The following is a 21,166-nucleotide window of genomic DNA, read 5'->3' on the forward strand; positions in this document are numbered from 1 at the left end:
TGCTTGGCCTCTCACCCCCACCCAGGGCGATGGCTCTGGAGCACCGGCTGCCCCAGGGGCAGCGCCGGGGTGAAGCGGGGACTTGGGCACAGCCACGTGCGGCGGTGGAAATTCAGCGTCACGTGCAAAGGTTCCTCGGCGTTTGGTAGAAAAGGTGACTCCGGTCTGGGCGGGAGCCAGGGCCGCACCGGGTCCCACGTCCACATGCTGCAAGTCCCCTCTCCCACTCCATGCTGGGAGCGGGAAGGTTTAAGTCAAGGCTGCTTGAGCCAGGCTTGCGTAGCACCCAGAAAGTACCATCCTCCGGCTGCAAACCCCAGGGAGACACTGGCAGCGGGAGCAAACCTCGTGCCGAGGGTTTGCCAGGTCGCAAAATAAACTGGGACCGGCCCATTTGGCAGGAGGCAGCTCATTGCCTAGCGTGCCTCCTAACCGCTAAGGCAGGAGGCGAAGCATCCAGCGAGGCAGCCCCTCGGTCAGTCTCTCGTTCCCGCTGGCGTCAAGCTGAGCGCGTAATCCCGCACGTCCCCCCGCTCCCGGGCACGCCACGCAGGCGCGGTGGGTGCCTGCCCCCGAGGCCCGGCTGCCGCCGCAGGATGCTTGTGCGCTCGCTGCCGAAACGCTGCCGCCACCTCCCCCTGCCCAAATCTGTGTCGCATCATCGAAACTGGCACAGGGGGCTGAAAAATAATCAACTGCAGCAGCGGGGAGGGAGCCGAGCTGCTCTTGGTGTTCGGTTTCACTCGCGCTCAGCCCAACGCCGGCTTCAAGTGCAGCGAGGGTGGTGTAGGCTGCAGAGAAGCCCCGATCCCCGCGACGACTCCTCAATCCCCCCCCCGTCTCCCCCTCGGAGGCAGCAGGGTCCAGGGGGCTGGTGCTGCCCAGCTCCATGGGGGGGCCACCCCGCACTGGGGCTGTGACACACCGGCAGAGGAGCCGGGCGTGTGAACCGGTGCTCCCCAGTTATTAGTCCAGATATAAGCAAACTCGACATCTTCAGCTGCCAAGGTCCTTTTTAATTTTCTATTGTATGTTTTTTTTAAAGCTGACAAGGCTCAGCCGTAAGAAATTAAAGGAGCCGAGTTTCTCATCACTGCTCAGCACAGTTACTCTGGGTGACTGAGACTGGAGCCTCGGGCACCCGTGCGCTGGGGAGCGGCCAGCGGGTTGCAGCCACCAGCTCCCGGCAGAGACAGCCAGGGCACAGGAGTTCAACACCGATTTTCATCAACAGGCACAGAAAAGGTGCATTTTGTGTCCTGAACATCTATAGCTTCTAAAGGCAGCTACTACTCTACCGTAAATGAGGGACAAACCCACCTCGAATGTGTCTCGACGTTCCACGACAAGATCGATGCCAGTAATTAAATAAGACTTTGTAATTTTCAGCAATTCCCCCCTCCGAGGCAGAGATCTCACTGCTCTGAGCTGCTGAACGCAGCCCTCCTCCATCCTTCCTCATCTTGTCTCATGTCAACTCCACGCAGCCACTGCAAGAGAGCTCGTGCCAACACTACAAAGAGCAAAACAGTAAGAGCCGAGCAAATCTGTTTCTTAAAACTTATTTTAATATCCATGTCTCATCTGTTGGGTAGAGCCAAAACAGTCTGGCCTGGTTTAAGTTACAAATTCTTCATACACTTTTCTTTAAGTAAATGAACAGTGTGGCAATAGGGTCTGTTATTGGAAGTGAAACCCATATTAACAAGGAAGGTGTCGCAGCCAGAATTCTACCAGGGTTCTTCACTGCCATCAGCCTCAGGAAAGGCCAACGCTGTCCCCACGCCCCTGGATGGGTGTCGCACAGCAGGAATAAATGCATCTGACACAAAACTAATCACACCCACAGAGATAGCACACACTGTATGTCCAAGAAACAACGGGACCGGGATAGAAAAAACCCTTTTAGAATTCTCCCCGATCTGGTGGACAGACACCAAATCATCAGCTTCAGCAAACGGGATGAAGCATCAACCCTGATTGCGCCTGACAGGCTGAATAGACAAGTCGAAGTGCTGTTTGCTAAATAGTTAACTTCTGGAACAGAGCAGCAGGGATGGAAAGGGCTAAGAAATTATGGCTGAGGATTTAAAGATGCAGTATTTCTTTTCTTTGTTTAAAATACTACAGTTTAGAGACCACCTTAATGCAGCTGCAAGTGAATACATCCAATTAAAAGCCCAAGAGTCACTACAAAAACAGTAAGAAAAATCAAAGCGGCAGAGTTCTCCACTTCCCAGGTCCATCGCCTGATTTCAGCAGACTCCTCCATTTTTCAGTTTACTAGAAGTTCCTGATCAGGTTTAAGCGTAATACTTGCAGACGATGGCTTACAATAAGGCAGACAAGCAGTAGTTCTCTCTGAAAAGTGCACGACGGGAGAACATCGCTTGCCACAAGAACGCCATTTGGCTACCAAGCACCCCAAAACCAGTCCACGTGGTGCCGGAGCTGCGGGTGCGATGCTGGAGGTGCCGCTCGGAGGACAGCCCACGCCGCAGCGGTCTGGGTACCGGGTTTGGAAGTGCGCTCAGGGTCATGTGTTTTTTAAACAACACCCTGAATACAGTGCACCGCTCGGCTCCCTACCGACACAAGCCTTGCTTTTGAACACTGCATCTTTAAATATTTCTGGCTATGAACTCCTGCCACATGTTAGGAGCACTCCAACCTGGCTGCCACATGTTCAAGTGCTGTGCTTTTTGTATGTGTTTTCAGTTTTCCTTCAATGTGGGGGGAACAGGGGGCAGAGCGGGGACAAGAGGCTTGCGTTTCACAGCAGGCAGGATCCCGCCGAAGGGTGTGAGACCCTCCAGACTACAGAAGGGAGAAAAAAAAAAAAAAATTCGGGTGTTTGCTCCCTTCAAGAACATTATCTCATCCCCTCTCACTTGAAATCGGATGCAGCGATGGCAGCAAGTTAGGAAAGTCAGCAAGTTTTAGAAGGTGAGTGTTAAGGGAGAGGAAGCTTTGCTGCCAAGTCACCTAACCGAGAAGAGCAGACAAGTCTTCAGCTTTGGATTTTTGTAAGATGAACAAGGTATGTACAGTACTGCGTGAGCACAGATCACACCTGTGATCAGCTGGGCTGTGCTCCGATTCTTTCCCGTTCACTGCCTGCCTTTTCAAACAGTCAACAGGTATCACACTCACGAGAGCAGAGAGCACGTCGTGAACATGTCAGGGTGTGTTTTCAAAAAGAACAGCACTTCAAATAAATTAAAAAGGTGCAACCGTTGTGAGAGCTACGAAGCAGCAGCTGAAAACCTTGTGGCAGTCTGAGCTGTGATCCACTCTGATCACAGGAGATCTACGCAGGCCTGTTCTCCTGTGGGCTTCAGCGCCCTCCTGAGAAGGTGAATTGTATTCATGAGGCCACCCCAAGGGAGCAGAAAGCTGCACCATCCGCAGAATGGACACTGCCATGAGCCTGCTAATACGGGTTTCACTTTGAGACCAGAAAACTGTTTTCTTCCAAAAAATTGTTATTTTTAAAAAATTGAAATTAATTAGGGGTAAAACACTAACTCTAGTGCCATGAACAGGCAGGATCAACTTTTTTCCCCTCCAAAGGGCAAAGAGTCATATACCATCCCCAGCTGAACCTTGGTGCTTCGAGCTTTTCAGGAGATGTTACCTAAACTTTATTAAAAGAAAAAGAACAATGTTTAAATATCAACACTGGACTAGCCCAGTCTTTCTCCAAAGTCCACATTCTTCATATGAAGCACACACGGCGTCCTGGATTCCCCAAGGCTGCATGTTCAGAAGTTCACAGTACATGGAACCATGTCTTTTTGTATTTTCTTGAGTTTCCCCTCCTTGCTCAGAGCAGCCACCCTTTTGTGGTCATTTACTGGATAAACCTCAAGCCATCTCCTATCCACATGGCTTGGCCTAGATGCCGAAGGTTTTCTTGATGAGAGTTGATGTCATGCTCTATGGATGGAAAAAAGCAAGAGAAAAAAAGCACCTGGTACAGGTTTCTCGAGACCCTTGCGGATTCCTCTATTCCAAAGCTGTTTCTGAAAGTCTTTTTGCCGGTTTCTCAAGCAGTTTTTGGCCTATTACTCTGTCTCAGTTTGAAGAGCTATTATTGGATGATCCAGAGGTTGATGCAATCGCAGCTCCAGCTGGGCTGCTTGTGGATACAGATTTGCGGATGTGAGGCAGCAAGTACGGGTCACAGGCCAGTTGCTGGACATCTATCCGATCCTCCTTTCGGTAGGCCAAACAACGTCTGATAAACGCCTGCAGATACCCCAAAGGCAAAACGAGAATTAGCAGACGGACAGAAATAGGAAGCTTTACCAGAGAACTCTTCAGGCACGGGGGCAATCTGACAACCCCAGCGCTTGAAATTCCTTCTGCAGCGACCACAGAGACAGCCCGACTCCTACACCAGAAGCTCATCTTTTATCAGGAGAACGCGCGGGCAGAGGCACGCACCGCACTCTGTTCAGTCCTCAGCCTGACAGCTACGGCAGCGCAAAGCCACCGAACGCGCTGCAGGAGGCAAGTGTCAAACACGGAACTCCTGCTGGTTTTAGGGAAACCAAGAGGATGGAGCTGCCAGTGCCGACCCAACATACACAGCGTGATCAAACTCGCTGCAAGATTTACCTTTGCTTCTGGTGTGACTACTGGCTTTGGAGGGAACTGCACCTCGGTAGCTTTCAGAATTGTGTTCTCCTGCAGAATGTCTTGTTGTGACTGGTTGTGACCAAAGGGCTACCAAAAAAAAAAACCAACAGAAGACAGTAGTTAAAGTTTTAAGACAGGCCTTAAAAACCCCCATAATTCTACTCTTTTTATCATTACTTGACATCAGTATTTTTCTGAGCAAGCAGCTCACAAATGCTGTGAAGGTGCTGCAGATTCCAGCCACATGAGGACACATTGCTCCTGACCTTAAACTGAACAAAAGGGATGAAACTGGAACATGTCTGGGGTGTCTCCAACTCGGACAGGAATGGGATGGGATCGGAGCAGGCCTTGCTTGGGCTGGGATCTCCCTGATGTGCCAGTTCAGCAGGTTGGGGAAAATGAAAAGTGACAGTCCTGCAAACATGTTAAAGTTAGCCACAGCCCCGGGGCATGTCAGGGTCCTGCTGCCAACAGGCAGTTCCTACAAATTCTCACGTTCCTTCTTGGGCTTTGCTGGTGGCGTCAGTGTGTCTAAATGTGACTCGACACTGGTGTCTGCTCCACCTGGAGCTCCCACGGATGTTTTGGAGGGATTAACTGAGCTGGATAGAGAGCTCTAGACAAAGAGTTAAGTCTCTTTCCAGACCCAGGTCAGCTTCAGCACACACAAGAGGGCCTTCCTCTATCTAAGCCAACAGCAGATTCACCCACTTCAGCCCCTGCTGCGCTGGTTCCACCGTCTGACTGACAACACTAAGCAACACACCACGTTTCTCAGCCCAGGCTTTCACAACACTTGCAGCAGCAGGCTCCACAATGGCTTAGTGCACTGAAAGCATCACAAAACAACGTCAGACCAAGAACCTCAGGTGTCTGGCCCTGAACAATACACTTCTCATAACGGCCTCAGTGGGAACAAGCCCAGTGGAAATAGATTTATCTGCAGCATACTGCTCTGAAGGAAGTGCCACGTAGAGCAAAACACAGCCTAGTGAATTCTCCCCACTTCTCCCCCATTAGATCCACCTTGGAGCTGACAGCAAGGAGACAAGGCGGAAGGAAGCACCTTCTCAGCCTGGGGAGGAGAAGGAAGCAGAAGCCAGGGCTGCCTCCCAAAAGGTCTGGGAATCACCACTAAGAAAGGACTTAAATGCCGTCTTACCTTTCTGCCATAGAGACACTGATAGAAGATGACTCCCACTGACCAGACATCAACTTTATTTGAAATCTTTGGAGGTTCTTTCCCAACCACAAAACATTCTGGTGGCAAATACCTAATTAGAAGGAAGCAACAACAGGTTATGAGCAGCATCTTCAAATACTTTTCATCATTTTCTTTTGAAAGGAAGGAACAAGGTTCTGCGATCAGATACTGGCTTAGGACTTGAGGGACCCAATCTCATTCTTGTACATTTCTGGACCAAGATCACAAATGCAGACCCCTTCTGGGAACAGTGACCCCAAGACTCTCCAGATACCCATGGTCTGAGCTAGTCAGCACGGTCAGTTTCTTTTCACCGGAGCACATAAAATAAACCCATTTTCTTTGATCTTCGGAACTGGTATTTTTTGTTAAAAGGGCTTGACCAACAATTCCACAAGAGAAACACAGAGCCAAAATACATATATCTAGAAATACAACCCCAGATGCCACATCCTAGTTAAGAGACACTCAGCCTTGCTCAAACTACAGTTAGTTTCATTTTTAGGAACAGAATAAAATTGCACAATACAGAATGCCTTAACAAATGTTCCCATACAACTGCTGCCCATAGTGACAGTCTGCAGCTTAGGTGCCATCAAAGAATCGCTTTCAGTGGCACTCACCGTAGGTCTTGCTCTCAGCCACGGGTGACGCAGTGACAATACTTGGCAGTGAGGATAAAGTATTGCTGGAAACGCCTTTCACATGACACCCGAAAGTGATTTACATCTCACAGTGCTGTCTGTAGCCAGAGCATCTTTTGAAAGAGCTGACTATGGATTTTCACCTCCCTATTTCAGTGGCAAACTCTTTCCATCTCCCTGATGTACCTAAATTTCCCGATAGGCACGGTTTTCTCCTCCTCCTCGCCTGACTGTCAGACAGTGCCATTATGGGCTGTGAAATGGCTGCCAAGCTCCACTCGCCATCTCAGCAGCACGCAGCATATGCAGTTTTTCACTAGGCCTTTTGTATAAGATAGTTTTCAAATATATAAACACTAACCCACTGAAAAGTAAAAAGCTGTCAGCCTCATAAGGAGCTGTGTGACAACAAGAGCAGTTTCTAGGGTCTTAAACCTCCAGTGTCTCAAGCTGTCACAGACAATGGCAGCACATGTAGACCTGACATAGATCCAAAGCTGTTTATAAAGTGTTCTTGATCTGCAATTTGCAAATGCCCCAGGTGATGCTTACCAGTAAGTACCAGCCCCCTGTGACGTCAGTTCCATGCCATCAACAGAGTTGTAGCTGTCATCATCCATGATTTTGGAAAGTCCAAAATCTGTGATTTTTATCTCTCCACATGCAGTACCATTGACTAGAAGAATGTTACCTAGAACAGAGGAAGGAAACAGCCTCTTAGAATATACATCTAACAGGAAAAACCCCAGGAATAAAATTGCATTGAACTCTGGCACTCTGCACAAGAGGACAAGGAACCTACACAGCGAGCTGCAGCAACCCCAGGGGATGTTTTACTACCCAATACCCTGAGCTCCAGAGACAACTCAACTCCCACCAAGCGCTAGAACTGATCTACCCATCCTGGAAAGACCCAGTGGCATGATATTACTTGCAGCCTCCAGATTCTGAGCCCTATTAGCCAAACGAGTTTGATGCCCGTGCTGTTTTGACCCCTCCCAAAGGTCCCGTTGGAAGGGCAGGTCAAAAGGGAGGATTAAGGAGAAAAGTACACATACACAGTTATGACTCATTCTGCCCAGAAGTCCTGACTTGCCCTGGCCTCTCAACAAGCCAGAAACTCTCTCCTTCCTGGCAGTGCTCCCCAGTGGCTTTCTAAGCTCAAAAAGGACAATTACTGCTTAGGCAAGAGTCTTTTACAAATCCATCAAGGATCAAGAAGTCAGATCATCACTGTTTTTCTCAAAGCCTACAATAAAGCAGCAGAATCGTGCGTGATGGCAGTGGATGAATCACAGCTTGAGACAACTGTAGGCAGAGCTCTGCAGCATGCTCAGACAACATGAGAACAGTTGGCAGCTGGGGGAAGAAACAGGGTCACTAGAACTAGTGCAACAGCACCACCTCCCGTAAGATTCCTCATGCTGATGCAATAAACCACATCACATACCAGTTACACAATGCTGATGAAGTGCCACCAGTATAGGGAGACAAGCCAGGGATAACTGCCCGAAGAGATGCTGAGTTTTACTGGACTAGGAAAAAAAGCTATGCAGCCAATCTGCATCAACCGCCCTCCCCCACCCAGAAAAAAAAAAAAAAAAAAAAAAAGAGCATCTCCATTTCTCCCCTTGTGACTCTGCCCAATGGTAAAGGGAAATCTGCAGCAACACGTGGAGGGGACCTTCTATGGGACAGACATTACCAAATTCAAAGGCAGACCTGCATGGCTTGACCGTATGTCCTCAGCTTTGGGAGCTGCCACATGATATGAAAAACCAAACGCTTCCAAGTAAGCTTTGTCACCAAATTTTCAGGCAGATGATTACAGGAAGAATAAGCCAGTAAAATGGGGACATGAAAACACACTAGTAATTGTGGGAACCTTTTATGAAGCAATAACAGAAGCTCTCAACAGCAGACTACAAGCAGGACATTAAGAAACCAAACACAGACACTTGGTGGTTCAAGGGCTCGTTCCGCACAAGGAGGCTACTTTTGCTGGAATGTTACTTCCTTGTTTTATGTTGCAATCCTGGTAGACAATACCCTTTTCACAGCATGCTCCATGCATTTTAGTTTGTTTCTTGTTGCAAGTTACTTTTCCCAGACAGCCCTGTCTCCGTTTTGCTGTCTGACCAAAGCAAACTTCCCCATGTTACTTACAACCCATTACCTTTAGTCAGCATCCTTAAGCACACCAGCTAGCAGCACAGCATACCTGGTTTAAGGTCATAGTGTATGATGGGAGGTTTGATTTCGTTTAAGTATTTTAAAGCATTCACAATCTGCATGATAATGGATCGCGCCTCTTTCTCCGACATTAATTTGTGCTGTTTCAGGTAGAAGTCCAGATCATTTCCCTCACAGTATTCTAACACTGTACAAAACCTGAAGGCAAAACAGGAGTTGTTGCAATTAAGACACCCGATACAGACAAGCAATAACAAAGTGTTCTGGTTGAAGACTCACCTATTTGGTCAATATTTTAATTTAAGTGTCCTCCAGCCTATTAAACCCTTTCTAAAAATAAGTTACCAGGAGCACAGTCCTCAACCCCCAACGGTACAAAGGTCAGAGATCCCCCATGAAGTGCTAGATCCAGAAGTGGAAAGCTCCATCAGCTGGGGCATTTGCCCAGGCCAACACAGAGTAGGATTTACTAGTAAAGCACCACATCTGACATAATACAGCATACTGGTTTGCGAGCTAGTGTATCTAGAATACCAACATATGTTGAAACTGCACCAGATATCTCTGCAGTACAGTCTGCTGCACTGGTGGGGACATTCTCTGGACTCTCCTCTGAAGTTTTAAGGGACCAAACACTTTGCCTGTAGTGAACGGGTCAACCCAAGTCAAAGGACACGGCAACGTAACTTACGAGTCAGTATCCAGCGAAAAGTAGTCATATAGCTTAACTATTCGAGGGTGATCCAGTTCTTTGTGAATTCTGTACTCTCTACACGCGTGTCTGAAAATAGGAAAGTCTGAGCATTAGTCATACAAGTGACTTAATTCTAAGTTCTGCAGATAGCGAACTCAGACATACCGCACAGCAGTCCAATCAAACCCATGCACATTATTCAGACAGCTCAGGAAAAGGCAAGCAAGTGAGGAAATATGCAGAACAGCTCTTAAGAACCACAGAATCTCAGTGCATCTCAAATGCTGGCAATACTACAACATAACTACTCTTGAATAATGGTACTGCTTGCCAAATTAGAATAACCTCATAATAAATCATTAAGGGATCCAAGATAGCTGAATACAAAAATCAGCAAGTTCTAGAAAAATTCCATGATGCTCAACAGCCCAGCTTTCAGGCTTCAAATAGAGTTTAGTTTGTCCCAGGGACTTGTTGGAGAATTAACGTCACAAGTGTTACCTTTGAAGCTGTCAAGAAGGCCTGGCTGCCATTCTGCAGAGTTTATCTAATCCATGGCATTAGGGAGCAAGTGTTACCAACACCAAAAGGTTTCCTGTACCTCTCCTTCTAGGCCATGACATACATACAGCCCTAATCATCTGTGAAAGGATTAAGTATTCTAGGAAACAAAGGGAAGGGGAAGGCTTTCAGGGAGCACAATGCAGGTGTGTAACCTGGGAAGTGGGCATAAACAACTGTTTCCCACAAGAGTAGAGCTTGGACGTTTCAGAGAGAGGAAGCCACTTTTAACACTTTCTTCACAGAACGCTACAGGTGCTTTCAAACCTTGTGCCATAGTGCTTATACAAAACTCTGTGTGTGTCCACGAGCATGTTTAAAACGTCTCTAATCTGACCATAACTTTTGCAAGTAGCTACCGGGACAGAGAGTGACTTCTGAAATGTGTTAAAACACAGGAAAAAATAGCAGCCTGTTCACTGACACCGGTTAACCAAATGCAGGAGGAGTTTGGAAACATGGCTGCTTTACAGCCTTACTTACTTGTGATAGTTTTCTTTCTTCTCATCTCGCCAGTTTTTATTTAACTGGTGTATTTTCACAGCTACGTATCTCTGTTCTGTTAAATCAAATGCCTGCAGAGAGAAGAGCTGAAAATCAGTAGGAATCACAACTTCAAATTAATATTGCAAAAACAGACAAGCTCTAACAAACCAATATCCCCACCCAGGAAATCAGCATTACGACATACCGAGTGAAGAGCAAACACACATTTTGATGTAATTAGTTTCACTAATGAAACCAAGCAACTCTGAAAACAATTGAATATTCTGTGCTTTGATCTGACCTTCCCCCTTGGGATTTAACTGATGCCACATTTATTCTGACATTTTACCACCAGAGCTATAATGGGATCAGAAAGGCCAAATTACAAAAATACAGACAGTTAATCACACTGGGAAAGACCCTGCTATTATTCCCCCAAGCCCCCTAACTCATTTTCTGTGCTCAGTTGAAAAAAAAAAACAACAACCCAAAACATACAGAGAGTTTTCAATGCTTTGTTTCGCATTGGTAGCTCAGCAATATGTCTTGGAACATAATGTTTCAGCTTATTTAGAAGCTGGAGAATTCAATGGCAGAAACGTGTAAATCTTGCGCTGCATTTTTCCCTCCAGCTTCTTGCTATTTAGTCAGTCTTTAAAGAATGGACCTCTGGAATTGTGCTCTGCTCATGGAGAAATGCAGAAATTTTTTACCTTGCCTGAGAGCACCAACAGCTAATAATTTATAGGACGGGGCAAAATCCTATTGTATGTAGACAAGGATAATCTGTGTCCCTCTCAGAAGTTGCATACTTAACTCCTAATGCTTAATAGATTGGCCAGGACTCTGGAGAAAAAGCCTTAAGCATTTCTTTGTTTTAGTAACAGTTACAACTCTTAAGCGCGTGGTCAGGTATGAAACTTTCATACCCTCTTGCTTTCATCTGTGGAGCCAAAGCTTTCTGCTTAGTCAGCAAAGCCTCCAAAGAGAAATTCAGAGTACTTTCATGTAGCTTTTTTTCCACTACCTGAGCAGTGTAGCCCCTCTAGTTTAGATACCTACTGTCATACTGCATCAAAATAATACATCGCTGTGAAGTTCCCAATATTTGCATTGGCATAGTTATTTTCATTCTAGCCAAATTCAACATGAATTAAAAACTACTGAGTACAGAAGGGGAATATTTAGAACTGGAAAGGCTCTAAGCATACCAGTCAAAGCACCAAAGTACCACAGGTCTTGGCCATGCAAGAGGGCTGACACACAAGTAATCCTCAGTTCCAAGGAAGTCCCAAGATGACACACACACACACACACACCCCCCAACCCTCAGTCTGCTACTTTAGAGCATAATATGAAGACACAAGGAAAAAAAGCCTTCTACCCCCAGGGAACGAGGCTTTGCTCTTATTATTGGAGCCATTTTCTCTTATTTACAATGACACTCAGACTTGCTATGTCATACTCCATATAACTTAGCCACTTAAGGTATTTGTGTGTAGCACTTAGAAGAAACAACTGGTTTGCTTCTTTGTCCTGACAAAACTTGCAGACTTGGTGCAACATTTTCTTGAAACATACATTTGCAGGAAATCTGACCTCTGAGGACAGGGGCAGAACCTAAAAATCTCAAGTCTGCTGTCTAATGCAAGCCAGATGCAACATGTGCTTTGTCATGTCCCTTCTTCCCTCCACAACCACACACACCACTGAGAAAACAAGTGTAAAAATTCTGCTTACTGCAATATTTCACTGCAGATTCAGATTACACCACAGATTGCCACTTCAAATTTACCTTATATACTTCACTGAAGCCGCCTCTACCCAGAAGATGTAGCAACAAATATCTATCATTTAGCGTTGGATGGTCTTTAAATCTGGCGAGAAAGACATCATTTAAGAACACTGACAGAAATAATGCAATCTACTGCACAATAAATGGCAGCTACTACGCAGCTTAGAAACAACATTTTTGCATTAAACCAGAAAAATGTTAAAGTTGTGTTAATGACTGACAGATGTGATACTATGTCATCACTTTGCACTGATCAAAGACTATATAATGGTACCTTGATATACCTGGAAGCCTTTGTCTTACATGAACTTCAAGTTGTACCACTGTGCCACCCCCTATCAAGTGACATGTTAAGTCATAACACCAATTTAAAAAAAAAAAGATTGTTCCCCATTACGAAGGGGACAAATAAAAGATTATTAGATGATTTTGTCCCTGAATCCCATGTGCTTACTGTGAATTATCTTCATTGTGTATCCTTTTTAATTCCCTGATATGTAGATTTCTAACCCTCTCTAGCCGTTCCAACTCTGCCTGGATCTCTGCTTCTTCCTGTACAAGGAAAAACCAAAAGGAGAACAGAACACTGTGTAAGACAATGCAGTTAGCGTTTCCACCTGATTTATGGAACACAAATGCAATTCCACTTGCGAAGAAGTTATTTGTAAGTAAGTAACTTGTTTGGGAGATCAGACAGATGGTCATGATCAACTAAGAGTCAGGTGGAAGGTGACCGGAATGAAAACTGACTGGGCAGGTTTGTTTACACCTAACAGAGACAGGAGCAGAAACACCTTTACACCTTCTCAGTTTTAAACATTTTCTGTAATTAAGAAGCATTGTTGCTCTGGTCCTGCTCCTTCCCTGATTAAGTGCTATGCAGCTGTTTTTGTAGGAACTCAGCCTCTGCTGGGACAAGAGAAAGAGGACTGCCCTCAGAAGTAAGGGACACAGATATCATGATGCCACGTGGGGATCAGGCAGCACGAGAAGAGGACAATTAGGGGTACGTGGTAGAACACGTCAGAATGTAACATACGGCCACGGGAACTTTTTGACACACTGTTCATAGAGTTGGAAGTTGTAGTGCCCTCAAACATGGCGCCAGAATTCACATCACTGGACAGGGCTGCAAACCTCAATTGAAATGTGCGCCTTGAGCAGTATTATTCAGTATATATGACTCAAGGGACATAGTTACCCATTTGTCTTGTGACTCTTGTTCCTTCCCCTCTCAAATTGTTCTATTTTTAGGCATAAAGAATGAGCCAGTTTCCAAAAGTGGAGAAGGATAAGCACAGCTTCAGACAATGCCACGATCCCAGAACATTACTTCATTTTCCATTAAGGTCCATTTCCAAATGGATTCCTTTGTTCCAGAGTGACACACTACATGCCAGCGTAGATGGACCTGCAATTAATCCACTCTAGCAATGTGGAAGCTGTAGAGCAAGCATGCCTTTAGCATACTCCTGCCCGTATCACTTATCTTTGTTCACAGGTCAATAAAACACAATGGGCAGAGTGCCAGCGGATTCCATGTGTGCATTAACTTTCCCTTGCCACTGAAAATAACAAGCAGTACAGTAGCATTAATGAGGCCTTGCATTCAACTTGTGTGTCAAGGTTACAGGAAAAAAAAACACAACTAAGTGTAGAGCTCAGGCACCGCCTAAGAAAAGATGGGGGACTGCAGCAATGCATTTGCATGCTTCCTCTTTGTTGCGTATGGGAAAGAAAACTCCTTGGCCTTAGCAGAGATCACAGCTAACCAGGAAATGGCAGGAGACATCTATTTTTCTTTTTCAGTACTTCATCTGTTGAAGCGTCCCAGAAAACTTATTTATAGGTTACTGCAATCACTTTAAAGATAACCAAGAGCTTATCTAACTACAACCACACTTGCAGGTGCAGTTCCTACTGAAGCCAATGTATTTGAAAACAAACGTGCATTACAGCTACCTAAACAGTACCAGTTTCCAAAAGCTCAAGAGATTTTATTGGGCTGTTACTGATAATGCTGGTTACTTGATATTGCAAAGAAATGGGAAAGTCAACGATAGCTGCAGGTTTTGTTGTGTTCTTGTTATTTTCTTCCCTTGGTCCGTCCCTTCTTATTCCCCCATTATCAGACACGTACGGAGCCCAGCACTAGGCAGGTCATAGTGACAGAATAAGATGCATCAAAACAGTGGAACTTCCTGCATGAAATCATAACCGTAAGGACACAGAAATCTATTTATTCAAGCAAAGAACATCTTTCCTGAACACCACTGCCTTAGAAAAAATCATTACAAAATCCTGGCCATTTCTTTCAAGCAACAAAAGCCTCACAATTATTAAACAAACAGTAGTGACCCCTACAGAGAAACGCTATTGTTTGCAGAACACTGAATCTTAAAGCCTACCTTTTCTGCAGTTAGTTCTTACCTTTTTAAGATGACCTAGTCGGAGTTTGAAGATTTCTTCTTGTTCATGGTATTCTGCTAACGTTAACCTACAGAGGAGACAGATCCAATGCATTAGGTTTCAACGCATGTGATAAAGTGCAGACTAAAGAATACACATCGCTGGTGGAAGTGATAACCACACAGAGCACGTCAACAGCTAGCAGGAAATATTTTAGGTGAACTCTGCAATCTTTTTTTATTTTTTTTTTAAATGCTCAATCTAAAGGAGACCAAAAGCTTAAACCTTGATAAGGCACATCCTCATTTCAAATCCAATTCCCTAATAACACCTGTTAAGGCTAGTGACTGACTTTTTAACAAAGAAAGCTAAACCATAATCTAAATAAATCATAATCTAAATAAAGCACAAGTATTCCACATCTTATTTTTCCATTTACAGTTTGCTTTACTGACTCATTTTCAAATTTTATTTTGTAATAAAGGCTGAATAATTCAACCCAGCTATTCACTCTGTGACTAGCAGTACACCTTGCCACAGAGCCACTGCAAACAGAGCAATGACCTGGGATTCAGAAATTTTCTTGTTTCAGGCTCTGCAAGCAGCTTCCAGGGAAACCTTTGGGAGATCTACTTCACCTTACTGTATCTTTGACCTCACGTGTAGTTAGGAGAAGCAATGGAATAAGGGGAATAATCCTCATTTTATTGATGGTAAATGATGTGCAAAGCTTCCACTCTAGGTGGCTGGTCAAAAAAAAGTTTCATAATGTTTTCAATGTCTTTCATAGCCAAAGTGTGCCATGTAGGACAGTGGCAAAGCACACCCTTACATTAAAATAATGACAGATCCCATCACTTGTGAAACGTGATGATGCGCTAAGATCTTTAAGGCTAGAAAAATGAATTGCTGCATTAATTTTCTCACTACTACCACAAGGAGTTTGGTAAAAGCATCATGCACGTAAAGATAAAGCTAGAAGCTTCTATTAACTGCATCAGTTTACTTTGTAAACAAGACATGCACGTGACAGCATATAAATATCTTTTTTGGACCTAAATTGACTTCAAAGCACATCCCAGGAGGATTCCTGTTGCAGCAGTTATGCTCTGCATCGCACTCAGTACAAAGGTTAGTGTGTGAGGTCTCCACAGCATCGATACCGCAACTAGTTCCAAGAGGGGACCGAGGCCTGTGCAGGGCCATGGGACCTTGGCTCACTGCGCAGTAATTAAGAGGCAGTATTCAGCTAATGAAGTGCTCATCTTGAAATGCCCCAACTTCTCTCCACTGTTGATAATGCAGAGGATCCATATAGTTGAAATAAGTGCTAGAGCAGCTGTCTGCTGATAAATTTAATTGCAAAACTCACAAGCCAAGTTCCCTTTGAAAGAATGTTGACCATAAGGATCTGCTTATTATAAATTTAAAGATACATACAAAACACAGCCAGTACCATAAATGTTTACATGTTGTCTCATTTCACATAAAAGCATGCTAATTCACACACCCCCACCCTCCCACTGACAGCCTGAATTTTAATCAGATTCATCTAACCAAAAAAACTGTCCCAACAGTTTAGGGTTTTGGTTAGTGTTGCTGTATAAAGAATAAAAAAACAACTGAATAAGTCAGGAACAAACTTACCACATATTCGTGTGCTCAAATGAAATACAGGGCTAAACACCAATAGTCTACTCATTAAGCAAGAGATGTAATGAGTACCACCAGGCTAACATTGCCCAAAATAGCTGCCTGTTAGCAGCAAGCATCACAAAAATCAAGGGGGCTCCAAAACAAACACTGCTGCTCTGTTTCACAGAAACACGCCTGAAATACGCTAATTCTAGTGCAGCTGAAGGCTCTAAGGTTGCCCAAGCTGCCCTAAGAGACCTCAAAACGCCCCAGCAGATTGACCTTCCTGAATGAAAATCTTTTTCTCATTCACAGGCTAGAAACTAGTTTCAGGAAGGCACATGTTTAAATTAGCATCACGGGACCTTCCTCTCCTTTTTAAGGCACAGCAACAACCATGAACCAAAGAGGAACCAAAAATCAAACGAAGGAATTTGGCTGTCCGCTTCTCATTCAACTTTCAGAAACATTTATATCCAACTGACCCAAAAGACAGCCTCTGCAAGAACTCCACAAGAAAAAACCTCCCTCCAAAACTCAGAAAATTTTGTACCCGATACACATCGGTTCACCAAAGGCATTTACAGGATAGCTAACGATTAAGCAAGTAGTCAGTCAGTATAGTTGCTTCAGCTGACTTGCAAAAACTGTGTTTGCATAAGCTAAAGCCCCCTACATGAGCATATCCATACACAGGCAAGCAGTTTTTAATCAAGAATGTCACAAGAAGCTCTTCTAAACCAAAAAGATAAAACCCTGAAATATGATCAATGAAGAACCACAAACCAGCAAGAAACATGGGGACAAAAAGCCGGTAGCACAAAAAGGCTTATTAGCAAACCCAGGTAAAGCCAGAGTATGTCGAGACAGGCTCACAACAGGCAGAAGCTCACGATGTATCAGACATTATCATGGTTCCCAGGCACTTCGAGACCTGTGCTGCCACGTCTACAGAATAAGCCACACTACAGCTGCACCAGTCCGCTGGGGAAAAACACCTCTACAGAAATGAGAAAAGCCTCATCCAGCTGCTTAGAGGTGAAAGGTTATCACAACGAACAGCAACGCCTCAGAATATCCATGCACAGCCATTCGATTTACTTCTCCAAATGGAAAAGCTGCAATACAAAAGGATGGCTTTAAAAGTTTATTTAGTTCTTTTTAAGCTCACTTGGCCAGAACGAGGGGTAAACGTCCCTATTCGAGCTACTTTTTTTGCATAGAGCACGCTGTGCCCTCCAGCACGATCCACCTGATCTGCAGGCACCTGCATCCTATCTGGGGGTACTGCCCTGGCTGCTGAGAGCACCCCGACCGTCATGATTCACCCAGTCACATGCCACCTCCGCTGTGACTGCAAAAGGCAGTGGGAGCTTTTGCTTCACATGCACTTTTAAAGATCAAGACCAAGACTTCAAAGGGCTCCAGGAACCCTGAGGTCAATGCTTCATGTGCTGTCTTTAGAGAGAACATCTTTTTTCTTCGGTATACCAAATCAACTGTTTGAAAAGCCTCACTAGAAAGTACATGGAAATAAATGTTCCTATATGTGTGCAATTTTTTTTCCTTAAGAAAAGCACCACGTACCATACAGTGATACAAAAATTGGTTCTGAAGTTGCAACACTTAAGAAAGGCGCTTTTCAAACCTGACAACAGGAATACTGAAAAAGTTACTGCACTAAAAAAAAAAAAAAGTTAAGCTCATACAAAGTCTGGACTCAGCAGTGATCCTTCTTTTACTCCAATGAAAACTATTTAGAACTGCAGCCAGATGTTGCTGAATGCCAGGCTAATTCCACAATATTCACTTGTGCATGGAGTGAAGCCTAGAGGCAAGGGCAAGATTCCATTTCCCAGTAGATATTTTGTGCTCTAATCAAAGCACACAGCTTTGCAAAGCACCAAGGAGGCCGTGCAACCTACGTTTCATTTTCTGCTCCGTTGGTCTTGCTCTTGCGCTGCTTTTGCTCATTGCTTGCTGGAGGGGTCTGTCCCATTGCAGGTGGCTTCCTTTTTGCTAACATTTTTCGTTGTCTTTCTATTTCTTCCCGCTGGGAATTTATCCTTTCCTGTTGCCTGGAAAGACAACAGTAAAAACCACATGAAGCAGATAACTAATGGTATATACTCAGTTGTCTTCAGCATCTGTTCTTAACAGATTGGAGCAGTGAATTTCAAATCAGTTGTACTTTTAAGATTAGTAACAAAATATTTTTGTACAGAAAAGGGGGATGTGCCAAACATTATGACTCAGATTTTTAAAGGTATTTTTACATAGAAGGGAATTCTTTTCCTGGCCCACAGAAGCCTTTCTGTAAGTGAAAGGTTTTATTCATGCAGAGGATATCCAAAACCAAGGAGCTGCTAACCTCATGGAAAACCCAGGGATCCATGGTAAGTCACCAACTTTCCACACACTTTTTCCTAGAAGGCTCTGTTCTAAATCTCAGACTTTCCTGTTAAAACTATTCCTGAAGTCTGGCACTGTCTGTGAAAGTATCCTTATACGTCAAGGGTACAGTTAAACTATCCTTAGTTCTCTGAACTATAACCAACACCATTCCCAGTTTCACTAAGAAAACAGCCTCTCCTCCAAGATATAAAAAGACTATCTTAAAACATTTTACAGTGATAAAAGCACTCTTAACATTTCAAGTCTAAATGATTTGAGCATTTACGTACTTAATTCACTTTGTAAAAGAGACCGAGGCCGCAGGTAAATATTCTGGAAGTATTTCTTCCATGTCTTAAAGCACAAACTAAGGAAGAATTAGAAAGTCCTTAATCTGTGCCTAACAAGAGCTGCGCCTCCCTGTCGCACTACAGAGAAGTGATATGGTTTTAAAGGATCACACATAGCTCTCTCTCTAATGCAATTAATTTGCCAAGTCCTACTTAAAGGTCTAGGCCAGGTGGGAATTGACTGGATATTTCCATTAACATCCTGCATAAAAGGATCCCTGATCTTCATTTCCAGGTTTCTGCAGCCCCTTTGATCACGGCTACCAGGAGGTAAAAAAAAAGTTAAATAGTATGGATTTTCTCTTTTAAGCTTCTCTACTTTCTACTTTCTGTTTTAAAAAAAGATAATTAGCCTTCCTTAACTAATATATGCAAGTATGCAAATCAAATTGATCGACTCTCGATACACATAAGAATTTGGTCCACCCCTCCACCCTAAGCACTGCACAGCCAGGTAGACGCACTGGGAATACCCACCAGGGCAGCCTACTGCTTTCCAACCCAGAGGCCAACTCAAACAATTTGATTCCAGTTCAAGTCTCTAGAGATTTAAGTGGAAACGTTTCTCACTTCAATGCGAAAACATTCCCCACTGTCAGTAGCCGAGTTCCTATCTGATCCTTTCATGCATCAGTCACACCATTCTCACATTTTGACATGCAAGACATCACACACAACCGCTTAGTTTTTCCGTCTCTGCCTCTGAAGTTAAAGACAACTCTGTCCTCACTTGATGAGGTTCTGGAAGGCATAGCCATCTGTCCACTGCTCAGTGAAAGACGCCCCATGCCGCACCGTAGTGAAGTGACCTAGCCTCAATCGATCCTGCATGCTCTTATCTCTGCATGCCATCTTCTCCTGTTTTGACTGAAAAGAAAATAAAACACATGTAAAAAATATAAGCCATAAATCAGCAGCTAAGAGTTGTGCTGTGTTTTAAATCACTACTGATTCTTACCACTTTCTATGTCAGTTAGGATTAAAGACGAACCAAAGCTCAGCTCCTCACCGGAGCTATACACAACCTGAGCATCAAGTCTACCTAACAGCCCAGAGTTACAAACCCTCCCAGAAAGGGGAGGCCCATTCAGCCAAGGACAGCCAGCTCTGTGACAAAATGAACTCAAACAGACTGCATGTACTGGCCAGCACCCTGGTAGTTTTGCCCATCCACTGCCCACAAACAATAGATGTAATTGGCCAACAGGTGAAAGAGCAATCAACCCCCCCAGTTGTTCAGCCATCAGGAAATCTGGAAATCTTTCAACACTGAAGCGGGTTGGACATTGTTAAACAGCAGCCTGAAATGTTCCCCGGTGTCTTTAATGTGTTGTTTTGAGTGTTACACAAAGCAACAATCTCCAATTTTGCCGTTTGAAAGAAGGAAAGGTCTAAATCACTTGCCCATGTCACAGCGCATATCTGGCAATTGCACTGCACAATGGGATACTGCTCTTGTATTGCCAGAGCCGGACAATGCTGCTTTTCAGGTGGACAAGTTTCCAGATCAAGTAATGCCTGCTGCATTTAGAGCTCAGGCTAGTTCACTTAAGCAAAGGGCATCACTCTTTGAGACCGTGAAAAGTAATCAAACCCAAGCGTCCTGAACATTTCAGTCTTAGGATTATATTCCCACTTGCAGAGAAATAAGTCAAGACAGAATTCCAGTTGCCTTTCATCGCTAAAGCCACACAGAAGTAGGTTTTCACTGCTCAAAAGAAAGTAAGTTTTCAAGGATGTGAACTGCGACTGCAGAGATGTGGAAAGTCCCCTGCTCACCTTTTCTATAAGAAGTTTCTTGCTCATCGTTACACATCTATTCAACCGCTCTTTGTACTTCTCCAGCATCTTTTGCTGTTCATCTATCTGCCGTCTCAAATCACAGTTGGCCTAGAAGTGAACAGAAAAGAAAAGCCTTTGACTTTATACCACTCCAAAAGCCAAACTAAGCGTCACCTAGGAAGAAGTTTCCCCAAGCTAGCTCTAGGGATCAGATTAAAATAAGCAAACCAGCAGGATAATTAAAAAAAAAAAAAAAAAAGAAGAAAAAAAAAAAGAGACTAGGTTTCTAGGTTTCTCTTAGCAAAACACACAAGCCAAACACTTCAATTTTTAACCCACTCAAATCTTAATACCCCTCTAGAACAGGGAAGT

At 44.3% G+C, this 21,166-nt stretch overlaps 1 protein-coding gene across 7 annotated transcripts in view; it reads right to left on the reverse strand.

Annotated features, from left to right (window-relative positions):
* Positions 1 to 1,549: 1,549 nt before the first annotated feature.
* Positions 1,550 to 21,166, reverse strand: part of TLK2 (tousled like kinase 2) — a 43,509-nt gene continuing 23,892 nt past the window's right edge. For all 7 annotated transcript variants that reach the window (XM_040617294.1, XM_040617288.1, XM_040617292.1 and 4 more), the window contains 13 exons: positions 20,792 to 20,902; positions 19,743 to 19,879; positions 18,194 to 18,346; positions 14,655 to 14,721; positions 12,679 to 12,776; positions 12,225 to 12,306; positions 10,427 to 10,518; positions 9,380 to 9,469; positions 8,717 to 8,886; positions 7,048 to 7,186; positions 5,810 to 5,921; positions 4,624 to 4,731; positions 1,550 to 4,251 (listed from right to left, as the gene is read on the reverse strand). In XM_040617294.1, coding sequence (XP_040473228.1) covers positions 4,078 to 4,251; positions 4,624 to 4,731; positions 5,810 to 5,921; positions 7,048 to 7,186; positions 8,717 to 8,886; positions 9,380 to 9,469; positions 10,427 to 10,518; positions 12,225 to 12,306; positions 12,679 to 12,776; positions 14,655 to 14,721; positions 18,194 to 18,346; positions 19,743 to 19,879; positions 20,792 to 20,902 — 1,533 coding nt within the window. In that variant the 3' untranslated portion in view covers positions 1,550 to 4,077. The remainder of the gene's footprint in view (positions 4,252 to 4,623; positions 4,732 to 5,809; positions 5,922 to 7,047; positions 7,187 to 8,716; positions 8,887 to 9,379; positions 9,470 to 10,426; positions 10,519 to 12,224; positions 12,307 to 12,678; positions 12,777 to 14,654; positions 14,722 to 18,193; positions 18,347 to 19,742; positions 19,880 to 20,791; positions 20,903 to 21,166) is intronic.

Source organism: Falco naumanni, chromosome 18, assembly GCF_017639655.2.
Source record: "Falco naumanni isolate bFalNau1 chromosome 18, bFalNau1.pat, whole genome shotgun sequence".
In the NCBI taxonomy this organism is placed as follows: domain Eukaryota; kingdom Metazoa; phylum Chordata; class Aves; order Falconiformes; family Falconidae; genus Falco; species Falco naumanni.